General features: G+C 51.8%; 1 protein-coding gene across 2 annotated transcripts in view; it reads left to right on the top strand.

Annotated features, from left to right (window-relative positions):
• The first annotated feature begins 567 nt into the window (after nucleotides 1-567).
• Nucleotides 568-18,344, top strand: part of OAF (out at first homolog) — a 28,731-nt gene continuing 10,954 nt past the window's right edge. Inside the window, exons 1-3 of one of the 2 annotated variants that reach the window (XM_075604136.1) lie at nucleotides 568-704; nucleotides 1,541-1,622; nucleotides 3,673-3,942. In XM_075604136.1, coding sequence (XP_075460251.1) covers nucleotides 3,724-3,942 — 219 coding nt within the window. In that variant the 5' untranslated portion in view covers nucleotides 568-704; nucleotides 1,541-1,622; nucleotides 3,673-3,723. The remainder of the gene's footprint in view (nucleotides 705-1,540; nucleotides 1,623-3,672; nucleotides 3,943-18,344) is intronic. The other variant, XM_075604137.1, reaches the window with a different exon arrangement.

The raw sequence follows: 18,344 nt of genomic DNA, 5'->3' as shown, positions 1-18,344 counted from the left end.
TTAAGTCAGGGCGCTGTGCTGTGTTACACTGTGACACTCTGGGTCCCTGTCCCTTTAAGTCAGCGTGCTGTGCTGTGTTACACTGTGACACTCTGGGTCCTGTCCCTTTAAGTGAGGGGGTTGTGCTGTGTTACACTGTGTCACGCTGGGTCCTGTCCATTTAAGTCAAGGGTCTGTGCTGTGTTACACTGTGACACTATGGGTCCCTGTCCCTTTAAGTCAGGGAGCTGTGCAGTGTTACACTGTGACACTCTGGGTCCCTGTCCCTTTAAGTCAGGGAGCTGTGCAGTGTTACACTGTGACACTCTGGGTCCCTGTCCCTTTAAGTCAGGGCGCTGTGCTGTGTTACACTGTGACACTCTGGGTCCCTGTCCCTTTAAGTCAGCGCGCTGTGCTGTGTTACACTGAAGTCAGGGGATGTGCTGTGTTACACTGTGACACTCTGGGTCCCTGTCCCTTTAAGTCAGGGCGCTGTGCTGTGTTACACTGTGACACATTGGGAACTATCCCTTTAAGTCAGGGGATGTGCTGTGTTACACTGTGACACTCTGGGTCCTGTCCCTTTAAGTGAGTGGGTTGGTCCCGGAGGAAGTGACGGGCTGTGGGAGCCGCCGGGGGGAGATCCAGACACAGAGAGACTCCCCCGGGCGGACAGTCTCTCCCCCCTCATGTAACTCACAGACTGTCACATTTCCTGGGATCAGGTCAGACTCTCTCATACCCCAGTCTCTGCTGTCTCTCCCCCCCCCCTCTCTCATACCCCAGACTCTGCTGTCTCTTTTCTCACCCCAGGCTCTCTCTCCTCTCATACCCCAGGCTCTGCTGTCTCTTTTCTCATCCCAGGCTCTGCTGTCTCTTTTCTCATCCCAGTCTCTCTTTCCTCTCATACCCCAGGCTCTGCTGTTTCTTTTCTCACCTAGTCTCTCTCATACCCCAGGCTCTGCTGTCTCTCCTCTTACTCCAGTCTCTCTCTCATCTCATACCCCAGGCTCTGCTGTCTCTTCTCTCACCCCAGTCTCTCTCTCCTCTCATACCCCAGGCTCTGCTGTCTCTTTTCTCCCCCCAGGCTCTCTCTCCTCTCATACCCCAGGCTCTGCTGTCTCTTTTCTCATCCCAGGCTCTGCGGTCTCTTTTCTCATCCCAGTCTCTCCCTCCTCTCATACCCCAGGCTCTGTTGTCTCTTTTCTCATCCCAGGCTCTGCTGTCTCTTTTCTCATCCCAGGCTCCGCTGTCTCTTTTCTCATCCCAGGCTCCGCTGTCTCTTTTCTCATCCCAGGCTCTGCTGTCTCTTATCTCACCCCAGTCTCTCTCTCCTCTCACCCCAGTCTCTCTCCTCTCATACCCCAGGCTCTGCTGTCTCTTTTCTCCCCCAAGGCTCTTGCCTCTCATACCCCAGGCTCTCTCTCTCCTCTTATATCCCAGGCTTTGCTGTCTCTTTTTTCACCCCAGGCTCTCTTTCTTATGATAGCAGGGTCTGTCTCTCAGATCCACAGACTCACAGTCCCCCCCCCCCCCCTTTTTATCTCCTTTACTCCTAAAGCAGTGGGGTTCAGTTCCAGCCGCCCTTCCCACGATCTCTCTATGTCCTCTATTCAATATAGGGAGAAGCACGGCAGCTTCAGGTGAGTGGAAGCGGATGCATTCTGATCTGTGCATTACCCCTCACATTGCTGCATTGATTGGGGGGGGGGGGGGGGGGGGGGGGGGATCTCCCTCCTTGTCCCTGTCCCTGTCCCTCTCCCTCCTTGTCCCTCTCCCTCTCCCTCCTTGTCCCTCTCCCTCCTTGTCCCTCTCCCTCCTTGTACCTCTCCCTCCTTGTCCCTCTCCCTCCTTGTCCCTCTCCCCCTCTCCCTCCTTGTCCCTCTCCCCCTCTCCCTCCTTGTCCCTCTCCCCTTCTCCCCCTCTCCCTCCTTGTCCATCTCCCCCTATCCCCCTCTCCCTCCTTGTCCCTCTCCCCCTCTCCCTCCTTGTCCCTCTCCCCTTCCCCCCCTCTCCCTCCTTGTCCCTCTCCCCCTCTCCCTCCTTGTCCCTCTCCCTCCTTGTCCCTCTCCCTCCTTGTCCCTCTCCCTCCTTGTCCCTCTCCCTCCTTGTCCCTCTCCCTCCTTGTCCCTCTCCCTCCTTGTCCCTCCTTGTCCCTCTCCCTCCTTATCCCTCTCCCCCTCTCCCCCTCTCCCTCCTTGTCCCTCTCCCCCCTCTCACCCTCTCCCCCTCTCCCTCTCACCCTCTCCCCCTCTCCCTCCTTGTCCCTCTCCCTCCTTTTCCCTCTCCCCCTCTCCCTCCATTTCCCTCTCCCCCTCTCCCTCCTTGTCCCTCTCCCCCTCTCCCTCCTTGTCCCTCTCCCCCTCTCCCTCCTTGTCCCTCTCCCCTTCTCCCCCTCTCCCCCCTTGTCCCTCTCCCCATCTCTCTCTCGCCCAGCCTCTCCTCGCCCCTCACTTTGTCTCTTACTCGCTCTCCTAGTTTCTGTTTCGTCCCATGATCTCTCTCCCCTGTCTGCCTCTCGCCCCTTCTCTCTCTGCTCTCCTCACCCTTCACCGTTTCTCACCTCTCTGGTGTCTTCCCCCTCAGTTCTTTGCCACGACATATCTTTTTTTCCCTTTTCCACGACATATCTCTCGTTCGCTCAGACTCTCTCTCGTTCGCTCAGACTCTCTCTCGTTCGCTCAGACTCTCTCTCTCGTTCGCTCAGACTCTCTCTCTCGTTCGCTCAGACTCTCTCTCTCGTTCGCTCAGACTCTCTCTCTCGTTCGCTCAGACTCTCTCTCTCGTTCGCTCAGACTCTCTCTCTCGTTCGCTCAGACTCTCTCTCTCGTTCGCTCAGACTCTCTCTCTCGTTCGCTCAGACTCTCTCTCTCTCGTTCGCTCAGACTCTCTCTCGTTCGCTCAGACTCTCTCTCTCTCGTTCGCTCAGACTCTCTCTCTCTCGTTCGCTCAGACTCTCTCTCTCTCGTTCGCTCAGACTCTCTCTCTCTCTCTCGTTCGCTCAGACTCTCTCTCTCTCGCTCAGACTCTCTCTCTCTCGTTCGCTCAGACTCTCTCTCTCGTTCGCTCACTCTCTCTCTCTCGTTCGCTCACTCTCTCTCTCTCGTTCGCTCACTCTCTCTCTCTCGTTCGCTCAGACTCTCTCTCGTTCGCTCAGACTCTCTCTCTCTCGTTAGCTCAGACTCTCTCTCGTTCGCTCACTCTCTCTCTCTCGTTAGCTCAGACTCTCTCTCTCGTTCGCTCACTCTCTCTCTTTCTCGTTAGCTCAGACTCTCTCTCTCGTTCGCTCACTCTCTCTCTCGTTAGCTCAGACTCTCTCTCGTTCGCTCAGACTCTCTCTCGTTCGCTCAGACTCTTTCTCTCTCGTTCGCTCAGACTCTCTCTCTCGTTCGCTCAGACTCTCTCTCTCGTTCGCTCAGACTCTCTCTCGTTCGCTCAGACACTCTCTCGTTCGCTCAGACTCTCTCTCGTTCGCTCAGACACTCTCTCTCGTTCGCTCAGACTCTTTCTCTCTCGTTCGCTCAGACTCTCTCGTTCTCTCTCTCTCGTTCTCTCTCTCTAACCCTCTCACATCACTCCTCTCTCGCCTGACCCCCTCTCTTCCCCCTCTTCTCCCCTTTACTCTCCTCACTCCTCTCGCCCTTTTCTGCCGCCTGGCCCATCTCTCCCCTCACTCCTCTCTCTCCCCCTCAGCCCTCCCTGGTGCCTCCCACCTCTCCCTGCCCTGGGACCTGCTGCCCGGTAATGTTTCCTGCGCCGGTTCCCTGGCGGTTCGTGTGGCTGCTCCTCCCGTTGCTGTGGCATTGCCGGCCCGGGCTGGCGGAGCTCAAGGTTCGGGTGCGCCTGGAAGACGGGCAGCTGACGGAAGAGAGTCTCCAGGCCGACAGCGAGAGAGACTGCATCACGCTGGAGTTCAGGAAGGCCGACGGCACAGTCATCACATACCTGGCTGACTTCAAGCAGGTGAGAGGGGGGTCCCTGACCTTGTCTGGGGGTCCGGCCCCGCAATGTCAGGTGAGAGGGGGGTCCCTGACCTTGTCTGGGGGTCCGGCCCCGCAATGTCAGGTGAGAGGGGGTCCCTGACCTTGTCTGGGGGTCCGGCCGCGCAATGTCAGGTGAGAGGGGATCCCTGACCTTGTCTGGGGGTCCGGCCCCGCAATGTCAGGTCTCTCTCCTCCCCATACATATGGCTGGTTCTGGTGTGGTCCTACGTCAGAATTCTCTTAGAGATATTATCCTCGGTGTGGCCGCGCTGCTCCGGTCCCGCGCTGGGGGTTCCTTCCCGGTGCTGCTCCGGTCCCGCGCTGGGAGCACCTTCCCGGTGCTGCTCCGGTCCCGCGCTGGGGGTTCCTTCCCAGCGCTGCTCCGGTCCCACGCTGGGGGCTCCTTCCCGGCGCTGCTCCGGTCCCACGCTGGGGGTTCCTTCCCGGCGCTGCTCCGGTCCCACGCTGGGGGCTCCTTCCCGGTGCTGCTCCGGTCCCACGCTGGGGGTTCCTGGTGCTGCTCCGATCCCACGCTGGGGGCTCCTTCCCGGTGCTGCTCCGGTCCCACGCTGGGGGCTCCTTCCCGGTGCTGCTCCGGTCCCACGCTGGGGGTTCCTTCCCGGTGCTGCTCCGATCCCACGCTGGGGGTTCCTTCCCGCTGCTGCTCCGGTCCCACGCTGGGGGTTCCTTCCCGGTGCTGCTCCGATCCCACGCTGGGGGTTCCTTCCCGCTGCTGCTCCGGTCCCACGCTGGGGGCTCCTTCCCGGTGCTGCTCCGGTCCCACGCTGGGGGTTCCTTCCCGCTGCTGCTCCGGTCCCACGCTGGGGGTTCCTTCCCGGTGCTGCTCCGATCCCACGCTGGGGGCTCCTTCCCGGTGCTGCTCCGGTCCCACGCTGGGGGCTCCTTCCCGGTGCTGCTCCGGTCCCACGCTGGGGGCTGCTTCCCGGTGCTGCTCCGGCCCCACGCTGGGGGCTGCTTCCCGGTGCTGCTCCGGTCCCACGCTGGGGGCTCCTTCCCGGTGCTGCTCCGGTCCCACGTTGGGTTTCTCCCCTTGGCCACGCCCCTGTCCCACGTTGGGTTGCTAAGTGAAGGTGAAAGAAACGGCGCTAACTCTATTAGTGTACACTTTAACTTTATAGTGAATTTCTTGATAAAATCTATTTGATTTTTCAACAATAATATTGTGCTTAAATAACGTGCAAATGATAATAAAAAGTTCAAACCCCCAGCTGGTAGGGACTGGTTTCACTAGTCCCACAAATCGTCACTTTCGTTGCAATCCAGGGGGAGCATGGAGGGAAATAGAACAAAAAAGACAAAAAACAATCTAAGTGTAGACAGTTTCAAATTAGTGTTGTGCCAACTTACATCTTGTAAGTAGGCACAACATATGAGCCAAGACAAGACATAGAGTTTTACACTAATTTGAAACTGTCCCACGTTGGGTTGCTCCCAGTGGCACCTGCCTCAGCTCGCAGTGTCCTTTTATGTCCCCGTGTTTGCCCAGGTGCGCACACCTCATTCCTGTCCTGGCCCCGCAGCTGCTCCCAGAGGAGGCCTCCGTGGCAATGACTCTGTGAGTCCCACAAAGCTGCCGTAGCGTTCACATCGGGAATGTCTCGGATCCGGCAGCCACGCAGTAGCGGGGAAACGGTTTAATCTGCGCAGATCAGGGGGGTGGAGGTTACCGCTGTCACGGTGACGGGAGGTTAGCAGACATTGCTAATGTGGGGGCTCCGGGTTTTAGGGGAGAAAGCAGTTTAAAAAGAGATAATGTAGCAAGAAAAAGTGGAGAAGTGAGAGCGGTAATGTGCGCCACTCGCAACGTCTCTATAAATTACAGGCAGCAGGGGGTGAGCGGGCGAGGATTAGGCGGCAGGGGGTGAGCGGTCGAGGATTAGGCGGCAGGGGGTGAGCGGGCGAGGATTAGACGGCAGGGGGTGAGCGGGCGAGGATTAGACGGCAGGGGGTGAGCGGGCGAGGATTAGATGGCAGGGGGTGAGCGGGCGAGGATTAGGCGGCAGGGGGGTGAGCGGGCGAGGATTAGGCGGCAGGGGATGAGCGGGCGAGGATTAGGCGGCAGGGGGTGAGCGGGCGAGGATTAGGCAGCAGGGGGTGAGCGGGTGAGGATTAGACGGCAGGGGGTGAGCGGGCGAGGATTAGGCGGCAGGGGGTGAGCGGGCGAGGATTAGGTGGCAGGGGATGAGCGGGCGAGGATTAGACGGCAGGGGGTGAGCGGGCGAGGATTAGACGGCAGGGGGTGAGCGGGTGACTGGGCCAGGACATTTCTCTGTGGCTCCCTGTCCCGTGACTCAATCTGGACTTTGTCTGCAAAGTTGTGTTTTTTTTTTTTCTTGTTTTTTTTCTTTCTCTCCTCTTTCTCTCCTCTTTCTCTTCTCTTTTCTCCTCTTTCTCTCCTCTTTCTCTCTCTCTCTCTCTCTCTCTCTCTCTCTCTCTCTCTCTCTCTCTCTCTCTCTCTCTCTCTCTCTCTCTCTCTCTCTCTCTCTCTCTCTCTCTCTCTCTCTCTCTCTCTCTCTCTCCTCTCCTCTCCTCTCCTCCTTTATATTGCATTCTCCATGAATGGAGATTTTCCTGGCAGCTTTGTCCTCTATTATTCTGAAGCGAAAAGCAGAAGTACAGCAGGGAGTGAGATGAGGACATGAGACTTCAGGAGGCTGGCGTTGGAAGTGGAGATTCCCGTGGCTTGTGTCCTGGAGAATGCGATGTAGGGAGATATGCAAGAGAAAGAGACGGGAGTTATAGGGAGCGGTTATATGGGGCAATAGGAGGTTACAGGGAGCGTTTATATGGGGTAATAGGAGGTGTTATATGGGGTAATAGGAGTTATAGGGAGCGGTTATATGGGGCAATACCTCTTTAAATAAACATGTTGCACCTTCATAAGGTCTTACTCCCATGGACCAAAATAAGGGCCCTAACTGCCAGTCCTTGCCACATTAATAGCTGCTGCCTTTAAAGGGTCACTTATAGAAACAGACCTTCTTAGCCATACAAAATGCAATATTACTTCTTTTTCCCTAAATTATCCCCCAATGACCCAAAGCTCGGACAGATCATGTACGATTCTGTCACTGTAGAAACGTCCATATTGTGCTCCTATTCAGATAAGGGTCTTAAGCTCTTGAACCCCAATCCTTCCTAAGATCAGTTAAACGATTTTGTACAGCCACCTGAGAAACTTTACCAGCAGGATCTGTAGGAAGTCGAAGAGTCCCTCCAAGTCTTTACACCGTGCCCTTCCTTCTTTTAGCCTGTATCCTGTATTCTGTTTTTATCTTTCTTTCCCACCTGGATTACACTCTTAGTAAGATCATACATTGTTTTCCCCAGACTGTTCTCCTTCTGGAAGTGAGTTTGAGGAGGTTCCCTCGAAGGGATCTTCTAATATTCCCTGGGCCATGTCTACACAATCTGTGAAAGCTTCTTCCGCCGGCAGCTATGGGCAAACTCCGTCCACAGGTGGATCTGGGCAAACCCCAGGCTGATCTGGACAAATTCTGTCTGCAACTTTCAGGACACGATCATAAAGTGCTTAATTTTCATCATTCCACTTCCTGTTCCCATATTCCTGAAATATTATGCCAGGCTTCTGCACAACTCCGATAGGAATGTCCAAATTTATCACATAAATTACATTTAATCTTTGTACAACTTGCCCTCTCGTGGGCCAAGGACTGGCACAAGTTGTATTTTAGAACATCACATGTATTGCTTAACTGTCTGGCAGAACCACATCTATTGCACAACGTTGGCTGATCATTGTAAAAACTGTTTCCTTTTTCTCTTCCATTGATGAAAGAGTTGGGTAGATGTTTTGTAACATTGCCATGTCGCCAAAGTCTGGCTTGCACTTTCCAGCCTCCTATCCAGATGTCCTCTTCATCTATGATTCTTGTAGGTGGAGCCAGTACTTCACATTGTCTGCCATGCCATATCAGAATATCTGATATTGGGACTGACTTGTGTCTGAAGAGAATTGTTACAGACTTTATTTCCAGTTTAGACACAGGAATAGCTGCAAAAGACTTCTACAATTCAGTGTTTTTAATACTCTCATATCTTGTCCAGAAATAGTCCAAAGCTTGAGGTCTCTTAAAGCTGACATCATACTCACATGTGCCTGGAACATGGTTACGTGCATACATTTCATCTGCTCTGAAGCCCAAGGATTCTTTTAATAGATGTCTTCCAATATAAATCCTGTTGGGATTCATCTCTTCTCCGCCTCTATACCTCACCTCATCTCCTATATACCTCATCTCCTATATACCTCATCTGCTCTCCGCCTTTTTTATACCTCAACCTTTCCACATTTCTCCTTTTCAAACGTTGAGCATTTCCGGCTAGAGGACTCCCAAAGGATCTCCCACAACAGGCTGAATGAGGTGCTGTATGAACTGGGGTTACCTTAATACTATTACTCTGCTTTACCCCAACTTCTGATTGGGCCAGTCCTTTATCAGGACAAATCTGCATAGGAGCAGCAATTTCAGTCTCTACAACCTTCATTTCACTCCCAGGCACTACAGGGTTAATGCTGTCTCCATTACTGCTAATTACCACCTGCTGTTCTCCCCTCTCGGGGTTCTGAATCACAGGACCTGCTAATAAGCTGGGGATGGTTCTGTAAGTCCAGGTGAGCATGGGTTCTCTGGCTCACTGCTCTCGGGTACAAACTCCATTTCCAGCTGATCTCCTCCCAGAGTTTCTAGGTTCTTACTTTACTGCTCTCCAGAGTTCTTTGTAATCTCTGTAACTTCTCCCAGCGTATGAGTCTGAGATAACCCAACATCACAGGTGTCTGCTGCTTTCTTTCCATGCAATGGGCTTTTAACCAAATATTCTGCTATTAACCCCTGGGGTGCTGGACCTCTGGAACAGATCCTTGCTCACAGCCTGATTCACCCTGAGGTGAGTCCCCTTCCCTGAAGTCTCTGGACCCTATTTCTGGGCTGTTACCTTCTCCTGAAGAAACTTTTAGCCGCCGGTCCTTTTTTGCTTTCCTTTTGAGAGAGAAAATTGGCAAATAGCCAAAGCGCCACACCACAAATCAGATAGTGAACAGGGTAGACTAAACTATTTTAATGCCAAAAAGGAGAGAAATTACACTGATATATACACTTTAATAAAGCTCTGCTGAGCGAAACATGTCGGTGTAATTTCTCTCTCTTTTTTTTTTTGGCATTAAAATCATTTAGCCTTCCCTCTTCATTATCTGGTTTGTGGCGCAGGAGTTTCTTCTCTCTGCTGTATCTCCTGCACTTTGCACACTGGACTCCTGCACCCGGCAAGTGAGGATTCTTATTCCGTCTGGAACCCACAATAGGAAAAAGAATACCATCTCTCTGTGATAAATACCTCATTATTGCTGGACTATCTTGATGCACGTATGTATGTATGTATGTATGTATGTATGTATGTATGTATGTATGTATATATATATACATTGGGACACGTGGCTCCATATACTCTATTTAGTGTGGGACCTTAGTCCAATATTAACCTCCTAAACAAGATTATTCAATCAAATATATCTACACGGTTATTGCTGGCAAAAAGGGGTTATCCACATTAGTCACACTATGACTTAAAGGAAGAAACTGAACAACTGCTACAATCTGTTTATTTTTTCCCTTTTATGCACCCCACTTCTTGGAGCCCCAGTCCTCCCTATCCCAGGGAATCTCTTTGCTTTCCTTTTCTTTAGCAGCTTTACCCTTTGGGGTTTTCCTGGCAGTTGATTGAATTAAACTGTCAGTATCTGAGTCTTCCTGGGATAAGTTCTCTGTTTTATCTTTAGACTTTGCAGACTTGTTCTGGGATCTAGTTTCTCTCCCACTTCTTTTAGGCGTCACCAAACTTATCTTTTCTTGTGAGCTTTTAATGTGACTCTTACTGGGGTTCTGGCTTCTTGTTCCACAACATGGCTCTGCGCCCCGCTCTGCGCCCCGCTCTGCGCCCCGCTCTGCGCCCCGCTCTGCGCCCCGCTCAGCACTGTGGGTTAGCATTTCAATTGTTTTCAAAATGGAACGTTTCCGTTTGACTGGATCCACCGCTATTTTAGCAATCTCACCGTCCAACCAGGTTAAATTATCACGCAGACAGTTTATTTTTATTTATGTAGAACGTGTTACCAGGAAGTAACACATTGAGAGTTATCTCTCGTTTTTCACGTATGACCTGGGCATAGAGTTATTATGACATACATAGTTACAATGAGTGAATAGGGTTACACATTCTATACAGGACATTGCTTGCACAGTTAAAGATAGTATATATATATCGGGTGCTCAAAGTTTTTGGCTGCGCCCTCCCATGTCTCAGTCCCTGTGCTCGCGCCCCCAATCCCGAGTGATCCGGCGTCAAATGACGCAGAGGGTCACGTGACATGATATCACGGGACACAGCAGCGTCATTTGACACGCGTTGTCAAGAAGACGCGGCACGTCGCATGACCCCGCGGTGTCATGGCGCCACGTTGTCATGGCGACGTGAGCAGAAGCCGGCTGAATTCCAGTAAGTACAGGTTGCAGAGACCTCGCGCTGTCCCCTGGCATTTAATTTCAATGCCTCGGGGAAGTGCGCCGGGCCTCTGCATCCGCCAGCGCCCCCCCCCCACAAAAATCCCGGCCCTTCAGTTTGCGCACCGCTGATATATATTATAGGCGTATATAATAGTTACAGACCAGATTAAAGTGTGAAACAGCCTTAGTTTTGAAAGAACTTAAACTGATGGTGGATGTGAGAGTCTCCGGCAGACTGTTCCAGTTTTGGGGTGCACGGTAAGAGAAGGAGGAACGGCCGGATACTTTGTTCAAACTTGGGACCATGACCAGTCTTTTGGAGTCAGATCTCAGATGATAGGTGCTGCATGTGGTAGGGGTGAGGAGCTTGTTCAGGTAGACGGGTAGCTTGCCCAGAAAGTATTTGAAGGCAAGACAGGAAAAAGGAACTTTGCACCTAGACTCTAGTGATGACCAATCTAGTTCTTTGAGCATTTCGTAGTGATGTGTGTTGTAGTTGCATTGGAGAACAAAATGGCAAATTTTTGCTAAGGTGAGTTTGGGGTGCCGAGCCGTTTACTATGTCCCTATAGTCTATAATTGGCATTAGCATCTGCTGTGCGATGCGCTTTCTGAATTAGGGAGGATTTGTTCCTATATAGTAAACCTAGTTTGGCATAAGCTTTGGATGTCAAGGAATCAATGTGCAAACCAAATGTTAAATGGGAGTCAAACCATATGCCCAAATATTTGAAACTAGTAACAGTAGCTCGGATAGTATAAGAGTTGGTTCAGATCTGTAGCTCCTTCATTGGATGCTTTAGAAATTTAGCCTTGGTCCCAAATACCATTGTTACAGTCTTGTCAGTGTTTAGAAACAGTTTGTTTTGGGAAATCCAATTTTCAAATCTCAAAAAGTCAGACTGAAGTATGTATTCAAGGTCGGAGAGGCTATAGGGCTGTGTGCATATAGGATTGTGTCATCTGCATACATGTGTATTGAAGCTTCCTTACAATCTGTGGGAAGATCATTGATGAACACTGAGAAGAGTAGGGGCCCCAGAACAGAGCCTTGCGGGACGCCACAGGTGATATCCAGGGGGTTGGAGTTAGAGCCCGAGAGACACATGTTGGGATCTACCTGATAGGTAGGACTGAAACCAGTGTAGCCCTGCTTCCTATAGAACGCAGGCCACTACCATATGCTGTATTACCTGTAGGCTCACAGGGCCTAAGTCTCTGCCACGGAGAGCCTGGGGTACTCACACGATAGTTATACTGGGTGCAGCGCCTCCACCTGCGACAGCTTCCGCCAGAGGGGAAGTGGGTCTTCGCAGGACTTATATAATGTACACACAACCACGCAACAGGATACCTTAACCAATTGACTTTACTTGCAAGCAATACCTTCACATACATATATCAACGGCCCTCCATAGAGGAGACACTCTCATCAGCGTCATACGACCGCCTACCCTCCCGTCTCCCTCCACCGGGTGATCCCACCCCGTGTCCAATCCCCTTGGGATAAGTCCTCCCACCCTCAAGTGAGTCCGATCTCTATATGTTGAGTGTGACTGCGCAGCCACTGTGTCCTGAATGAAGGATGGTACCGTTGGTGCACTTTAGAATTACCTGCCGGGCACTCCAGTACCCGGTGCGGCTACAATCTTCACAATGGATCAGTGAGGTGAAGATGATGTCACCCATCGGTGTCTAGGGCGATCCCACCCAGACACGCTGCGTCCTGACCTCCCGACAACGTAGAACTGTCCCAGCGGTAATAATGTGGCAATAAGGGAACCGGAACCTGACTATGGCCAGTCCATAGCTCGGCTTGTCTCTACGGGGACTCAGGGCCTAACTGGGCCTGGGGCATGCGGCCTACGTGGGGGGGGGCGTCTGTCTCCCCACACCGAAGCTCCTTCTCCTCTCCACCCAACTCTGAACACTCGTGTGCGCAACCACTTCCTTTTCCTCTTAGTCTCGCACCTCATTGGCCCAGGCACATCACGAGGACCCGCAGGGGCTGCTGGGACATGTCGTGCGCTACCTCCTTTGCGGGCTTTCTTTCACCCTCGCTCTGCGCCTGTGCAACCTCTGCTAGGCTAAGTCTGTGCTGGCGCCAACCACAACATGGCGGCTCCCTTGCGCGGAACCTCCGTTATCGGAGTGTTCCCTAACTGCAACATTCCCAACCATAACAACAAAAGGGTGGAAAAAGGGGGTCCCGGCTACATCCTCCCCCCTGCGGATTCCAACGTCCCCGCTTGGACGATACCGTTGAACTGCTACAACTTTATATAATGAAAAATTGCATAACATAAGGCCTCGGCCATGTTACGTGCTTGCTGGCGGAAGCGCGCTGAGGCGCGCTCCCGCTCAGCACTGAGCCCCTACAGCCGCAATTAGAGCGGCTTTAGTAGGGGCTCACCTGCGCTTACGCGCGCTTGCGGAAGCGCAGGTCTTGGGGGAATTTAAAATTCCCCCGCTTGCCGGCGAGACAGGCCGGTCACGTGAGCGGTTCGCCCAATGAGGGCGAACCAGCTCCGTGACGTCACTGGCCCGCCCCCGGCCAGTGACGCGCCCGCCCCCGGACCGCCCCCGGACCGCCCCCTGACGGCTGCTGAGAGCGCTTGCGGTAAGCAACCGCAAGGCCAGGGAAAGCACCCGTTTTCCCTGCGCCTCAGCGCGCCTCAGCACGCCAGCAGGGACCGTGGACTCGGCCTAAGACACATCCCTCGCTTAGATCAGATTGTACATTTCACTGAACATCACAATTACTGATTGTATGCGGCTGCGGGCCCACTGCTGAGCCTCATAGTGGGGTGCCCCAAACTGATCGTAGGCCATCCTCATGGGAGGTTGCCCGTTCCTTTGGCTTCACCTTAACAACTGTTCGGTCACCCCCTTTGGGGAGTGACTTTTTTGGTCTTGAACCTCGAGCTCTTCCCTTGAGGGGGTTACAGTCTCTAAAGTATCCTGACTTGGTGCAAAACATGGGCTCAGTGGGTCCAGCAATGAATTTTCCGGAGCCACCCCCTGGGGCGAGCGCTCCTGTAGCCCTTTCAGTTTTTCAGCGGATCTTTCGGCTTGTACGTATGCCCGCTGTAGGTTCTCTTGCAATCTTTGTACATAGCGGAAGTGGGTAGTATTATGTACTCCATCAGTGGAGACTCTCAACTGTACAGTATGTCCACAGGCAGTCTAGCTTCACGGCCAAACATGAGGAAGTATGGCGAGAACCCTGTAGAATCATGTCGTGTACAATTGTAAGCGTGGACTAGGGTTTCCACATGGCGACTCCATTTAGTCTTTTCCACTCCTGTTAATGTGCCCAACATATCTAGTAGAGTGCGGTTGAACCGTTCCGGCAAGGCATCCCCTTCGGGGTGGTAGGGCGTGGTACGGGACTTTTTGATATGTAAGAGGTTCAGTAGTTCTTTTATTAATTTGCTTTCGAAGTCCCGTCCTTGATCGGAGTGGAGGCGTTGAGGAAGCCCATAATGCATAAAATACTTCTCCCAGAGCACCTTAGTCACCGTAATGGCTTTTTGATCTTTGGTCGGGAAGGCCTGAGCGTAGCGGGTGTAATGATCGGTAATGACCAGCACATTTCCTATGCCATGGCTATCGGGTTCGATGCACAGGAAGTCCATACAGACTAAGTCAATAGCGTGTGACGGGAGCTTTGTGACAGGCTATGAATAATACACCACCAAGAATATAACTGGGTTGAACTGGACGAGACTTTAGATATGATAAAATATAATTTATTCCTTGAAAAAGGTGAACACACGAGATATACAGATAACAGACAAAATATGGACACTTATTTAAAGGTTAGGACAAGAAAAGCCATCAAGATACAGGATGGGCCATTTCTTCCATAATTCAGTTTCAGATGTAGACATCACAGCAATACATGAAGATCATGAAGACATTTGAGTAAGGGTTGACTCTGACTTATATACCATTTCAACTCTTCTCTTGCACTCAAGGTGCTGAGCTGTCTAGCAAAAATCTCTTTGATGGAGATTTTGGCTTCCCTGTAAGTGTGAAGACCGACACTTAAAAACACTCAGCCCCTTTGTTCCTGCCCTTAGCATAAACAATCAGGACAGTTAGCTTTTGATCACCGGGCTATGTTAATTCTTTAGGATGCCCTTCCTGACTGATTTAACATAGGAGATGGAGTCTGCATTTTTCAGAGCAGATCCAAAACCCCATATACATTTTAATACCTACACATATTAAAATACCCAGTTCTGGTAGGTCCAGTGGGTCCAAACTTTCCAGACCGTAATGCCGGAAGTGGTACACTATAAGGTCCAAATTTCAGCCCGCTACGACCTTCGGAACCGGAGTTATACAAATATCACATAAACCGTTTCATATTTTATTATAAAAATCTCCGCTAAAAAGAAATCTCAGCATTTCACTAAATCTCCATTGAAAACAACGGGCTCCGCCGCCATGGGTTTCAATGGAGCAACTCCGCCGTTGTAGTCAATGGAGTTTCCCACCATAGACTTTCAATGGGGAAACCGTCGCCATTCAAGTCTATGAGAAAATTCACAAATCTTTACCTTCGTCCACACTCCGTCTGGTTGGTCTGAGGGGGCTGGGAAGGGGCATTCATTAAAGCCGGAACCTTGGCTATATGCCATCCAAATCCCATCCCTCTGGTCATTCCAGAACCGGAGATATGGACTTACACATTTCAACATTTTACACTTAGTCGTTTTTTCGCCATGCGGCTTTTCCCCATTGGAATCAATGGCCGGCGCCGCCATTGACAATGCATGGCGCCCGCCGCCATTAGATTCAATGGTACGACCCTCCTTCTCCGCTCGACTCTTTACGGGGGTCCCTCATTCCCGGACCCGGTGTGGATCGTGTGTGGGGGTTCCTAGGGGTTAGGGACAAAAATAACTTTATTCCCAGGGGCCCTAGAACCCAAGATTTCCACGCCAATTGTTGTTGAACTTGACCGTAGTGATTAAACTCTTTTAAAGACATTGTATCCGCTTTTGCGGTCTGCGGTTTGGATGTCTGCCAACCTGTTCCTCGAGGCCGGCGTTGAGGAATCTCCATTAAAGTCAATGAGCCCATTGACTTACAATGGGAAACCGCCGCTCCTCCTCTCGGACGCCACCTGCTGGTCGTCGCTGGAATACAGGTCCAAAACCGCTACTTCTGCCATTAGAGAGCATGGAGGCTCAATGGTGACCTATGGACGGCTGCAAAATGGAGCCTGGAAAGGCGGGAAAATTACACAAAGGGCTATAATCACTATTTTAACATTAACCCCTTCCCTCCCGCATCAACCCTAGTGTCTGTGTGAGTGCAAACACCAGGATAACACAATACATTTACACAGGGGAATAAACATTTGGATATTGAAGCAAGGCAAAACACATTACTGGACCTCAGTCCAGTTAACCCCTTGCTTGCCTGATGAGAGTAGAGGGTGGCCAAATGGGGGTGTAACCCCTTTAATCCCGGGCCAAATCCTCTCTATCTTGACACATAAGTCCCGTACTCTTTAGGTGGCCCATTGGGGTAGCCCTAGTGGGCAAAGTCTTGCGCTGAATGCACCGCACACACAGTCGACAGTGATGCTCTACAGCTTCTCTCATTTTGGGCCAGAAAAACCTATCTCTCACGAGTCCAAAAGTCTTGTCTACCCCCAAATGACCATGTTCTTCATGTAGAGCTTTCAATACTAGATACTGCAGTCGTTTTGGTAGCACTAATTGTCGTCGATTCGGGTGGTTATGATATTCTACAATTCGGTATAACAAATTGTCTTGTATTTCGAATTTGTTCGCTTCCCGCATCAGTATACCTCCTACATCCCCCGGAGTCTGACGAAGGAGGGCCCGGCGATTGTGTCGGATAGCATAACGAATGGCCCCTGCGACCGGGTCTTGTTCTTGGTATCGTACCATATCTTTCCAGGCTATAATCTTGTCGGGTGTAACATGCATGCCACTAGGGTCGCTATAGGCTTCGGGTATAGCGTTGGAAGTACACCCTAGGGAGTCGGCCACTCGTAATTCTGAGGATGCTACCTGATCATTTACTATGGCGGCTGTGCAACATAGAGCCCTTATTCCGGGTCCCGGGATTTCTTCCCACTGATCCTCGTCGGGGGTAGTGGCCAACCCTGGTCGCCTAGACAGGCGTCCGCTACAATGTTCAAGGGGCCAGGCTTGTATTTCAGGGTGAAATTGTAATTAAAGAGAGCCGCCAGCCAACGATGGCCGGCCGCATCGAGTTTGGCGGAAGTCATGATGTAGGTGAGAGGATTGTCTGTCCGCACCTCGAACGACACTCCGTACAGGTAGTCCCGAAGTTTGTCCACAATGGCCCACTTAAGTGCCAAGAACTCGAGTTTGTGCACTGGATAATTCTGCTCGCTGGTAGTAAGACTGCGGCTGATATACGCAACGGGTCGTAATCCCTCGGGATATTTTTGATGCAACACTGCTCCTAGGCCGCTCAGGCTAGCATCCTCATGTAGTATGTATGGCTGTTCGGGATTGGCGTAGGCCAGTACTGGAGCCGCTGTCAGGCTCTGTTTCAGGTCTTTAAAAGCTTGTTCACACTCTGGTGTCCATTTGTCCCCAAAGGGCTGTCGGGCAGGGTTGGCCTTCTGGCCGTGTCCACCGGATATATCTTGAGTAGGCCGTTGAGGGCTTTGGCCCGGCGGGAGTACCCCTCCACAAATCTGCGGTAGTAGCCGCAGAACCCCAAGGACGACCGCAACTCTCCCACATTGTCAGGGCGGGGCCAGTTGACAACAGCTTCTATTTTGGCGGGGTCCGTGGCAATTCCCTCACCGGACACGATGTGTCCCACGTACATCACTGAGGTCCGGCAGAACCGGCATTTATCCAACGAGAGTTTGAGCCCTTCCTGTGCTAATCTATCCAGTACCTTCAAGAGTCGAGCCTCATGCTCTTCCAGGGTTTTCCCAAAAACTATGATGTCATCTAAAAACACGAGGCATTCTCGGGGGTTCAAGACCCCTAGAGTCGTCTCCATTAGCCGCTGGAAGGTGGCAGGCGCCTAACATATGCCTTGGGGCATACGGGTGAATTGATAGAACCCTAGGGGACAGACAAACGCTGTCTTCTCTTGATCCTCGGGCTCATGGGGACTTGGTAGTAACCCGACCGAAGGTCCAGTACATGGAACCATTTGCTCCCATGTAAGGTGTCTAGGATCTCTTCTATGCGGGAAAGATTATACTGGTCCGGTACCGTTCGATTGTTCAGCGTCCGATAATCCACGCATAATCTCACGGTCCCATTCTTCTTTCGCACGACTACTATAGGGGAGGTGTAAGGGCTTCGTGACTCCATGACAATTCCAGCTTCTTCCATTTCGTTGATAGCAGCCCGTACATCCTCTACGTCCCTAGTGGCGAGCCGACGGGAACGCTCCCGAAAGGGTTTTGCATCAGTCATCCGAATGGTGGTTGGGCATTGCGACTACACCCCACATCCATCTCGCTGGTAGAGAACACTGATCGTCTTTTTTTTAGCTGTACTCGTAATCGTTCCTTCCAGGTTTCCGGCAGTTCGGATGAGTCAAAGTCTAATGGCGTTTCGGGATCTTTCACTCTGGTCGTGTTTACCTGCACGGCTTCGTCCACCGAGCTGACGGGATAGATTCTCCCTATTCGTTGGCCCACATCGATGGCCATGGGGAAGGGCAATAGATTCTGTACCATTACAAAAATTCGACGGGGAATGGCGACGGGCCAACTTCAGAATTCTGGTACAAGGCGATATCCCCGGCGAACATCCTCTTCTGGGGTGCTTTCTAAAGAAAACTGCTGCTCTTC

This window comes from Ascaphus truei, chromosome 6 (genome assembly GCF_040206685.1).
Source record: "Ascaphus truei isolate aAscTru1 chromosome 6, aAscTru1.hap1, whole genome shotgun sequence".
Lineage (NCBI taxonomy): Eukaryota > Metazoa > Chordata > Amphibia > Anura > Ascaphidae > Ascaphus > Ascaphus truei.
This window is presented reverse-complemented; position numbering and strand designations above follow the sequence as displayed.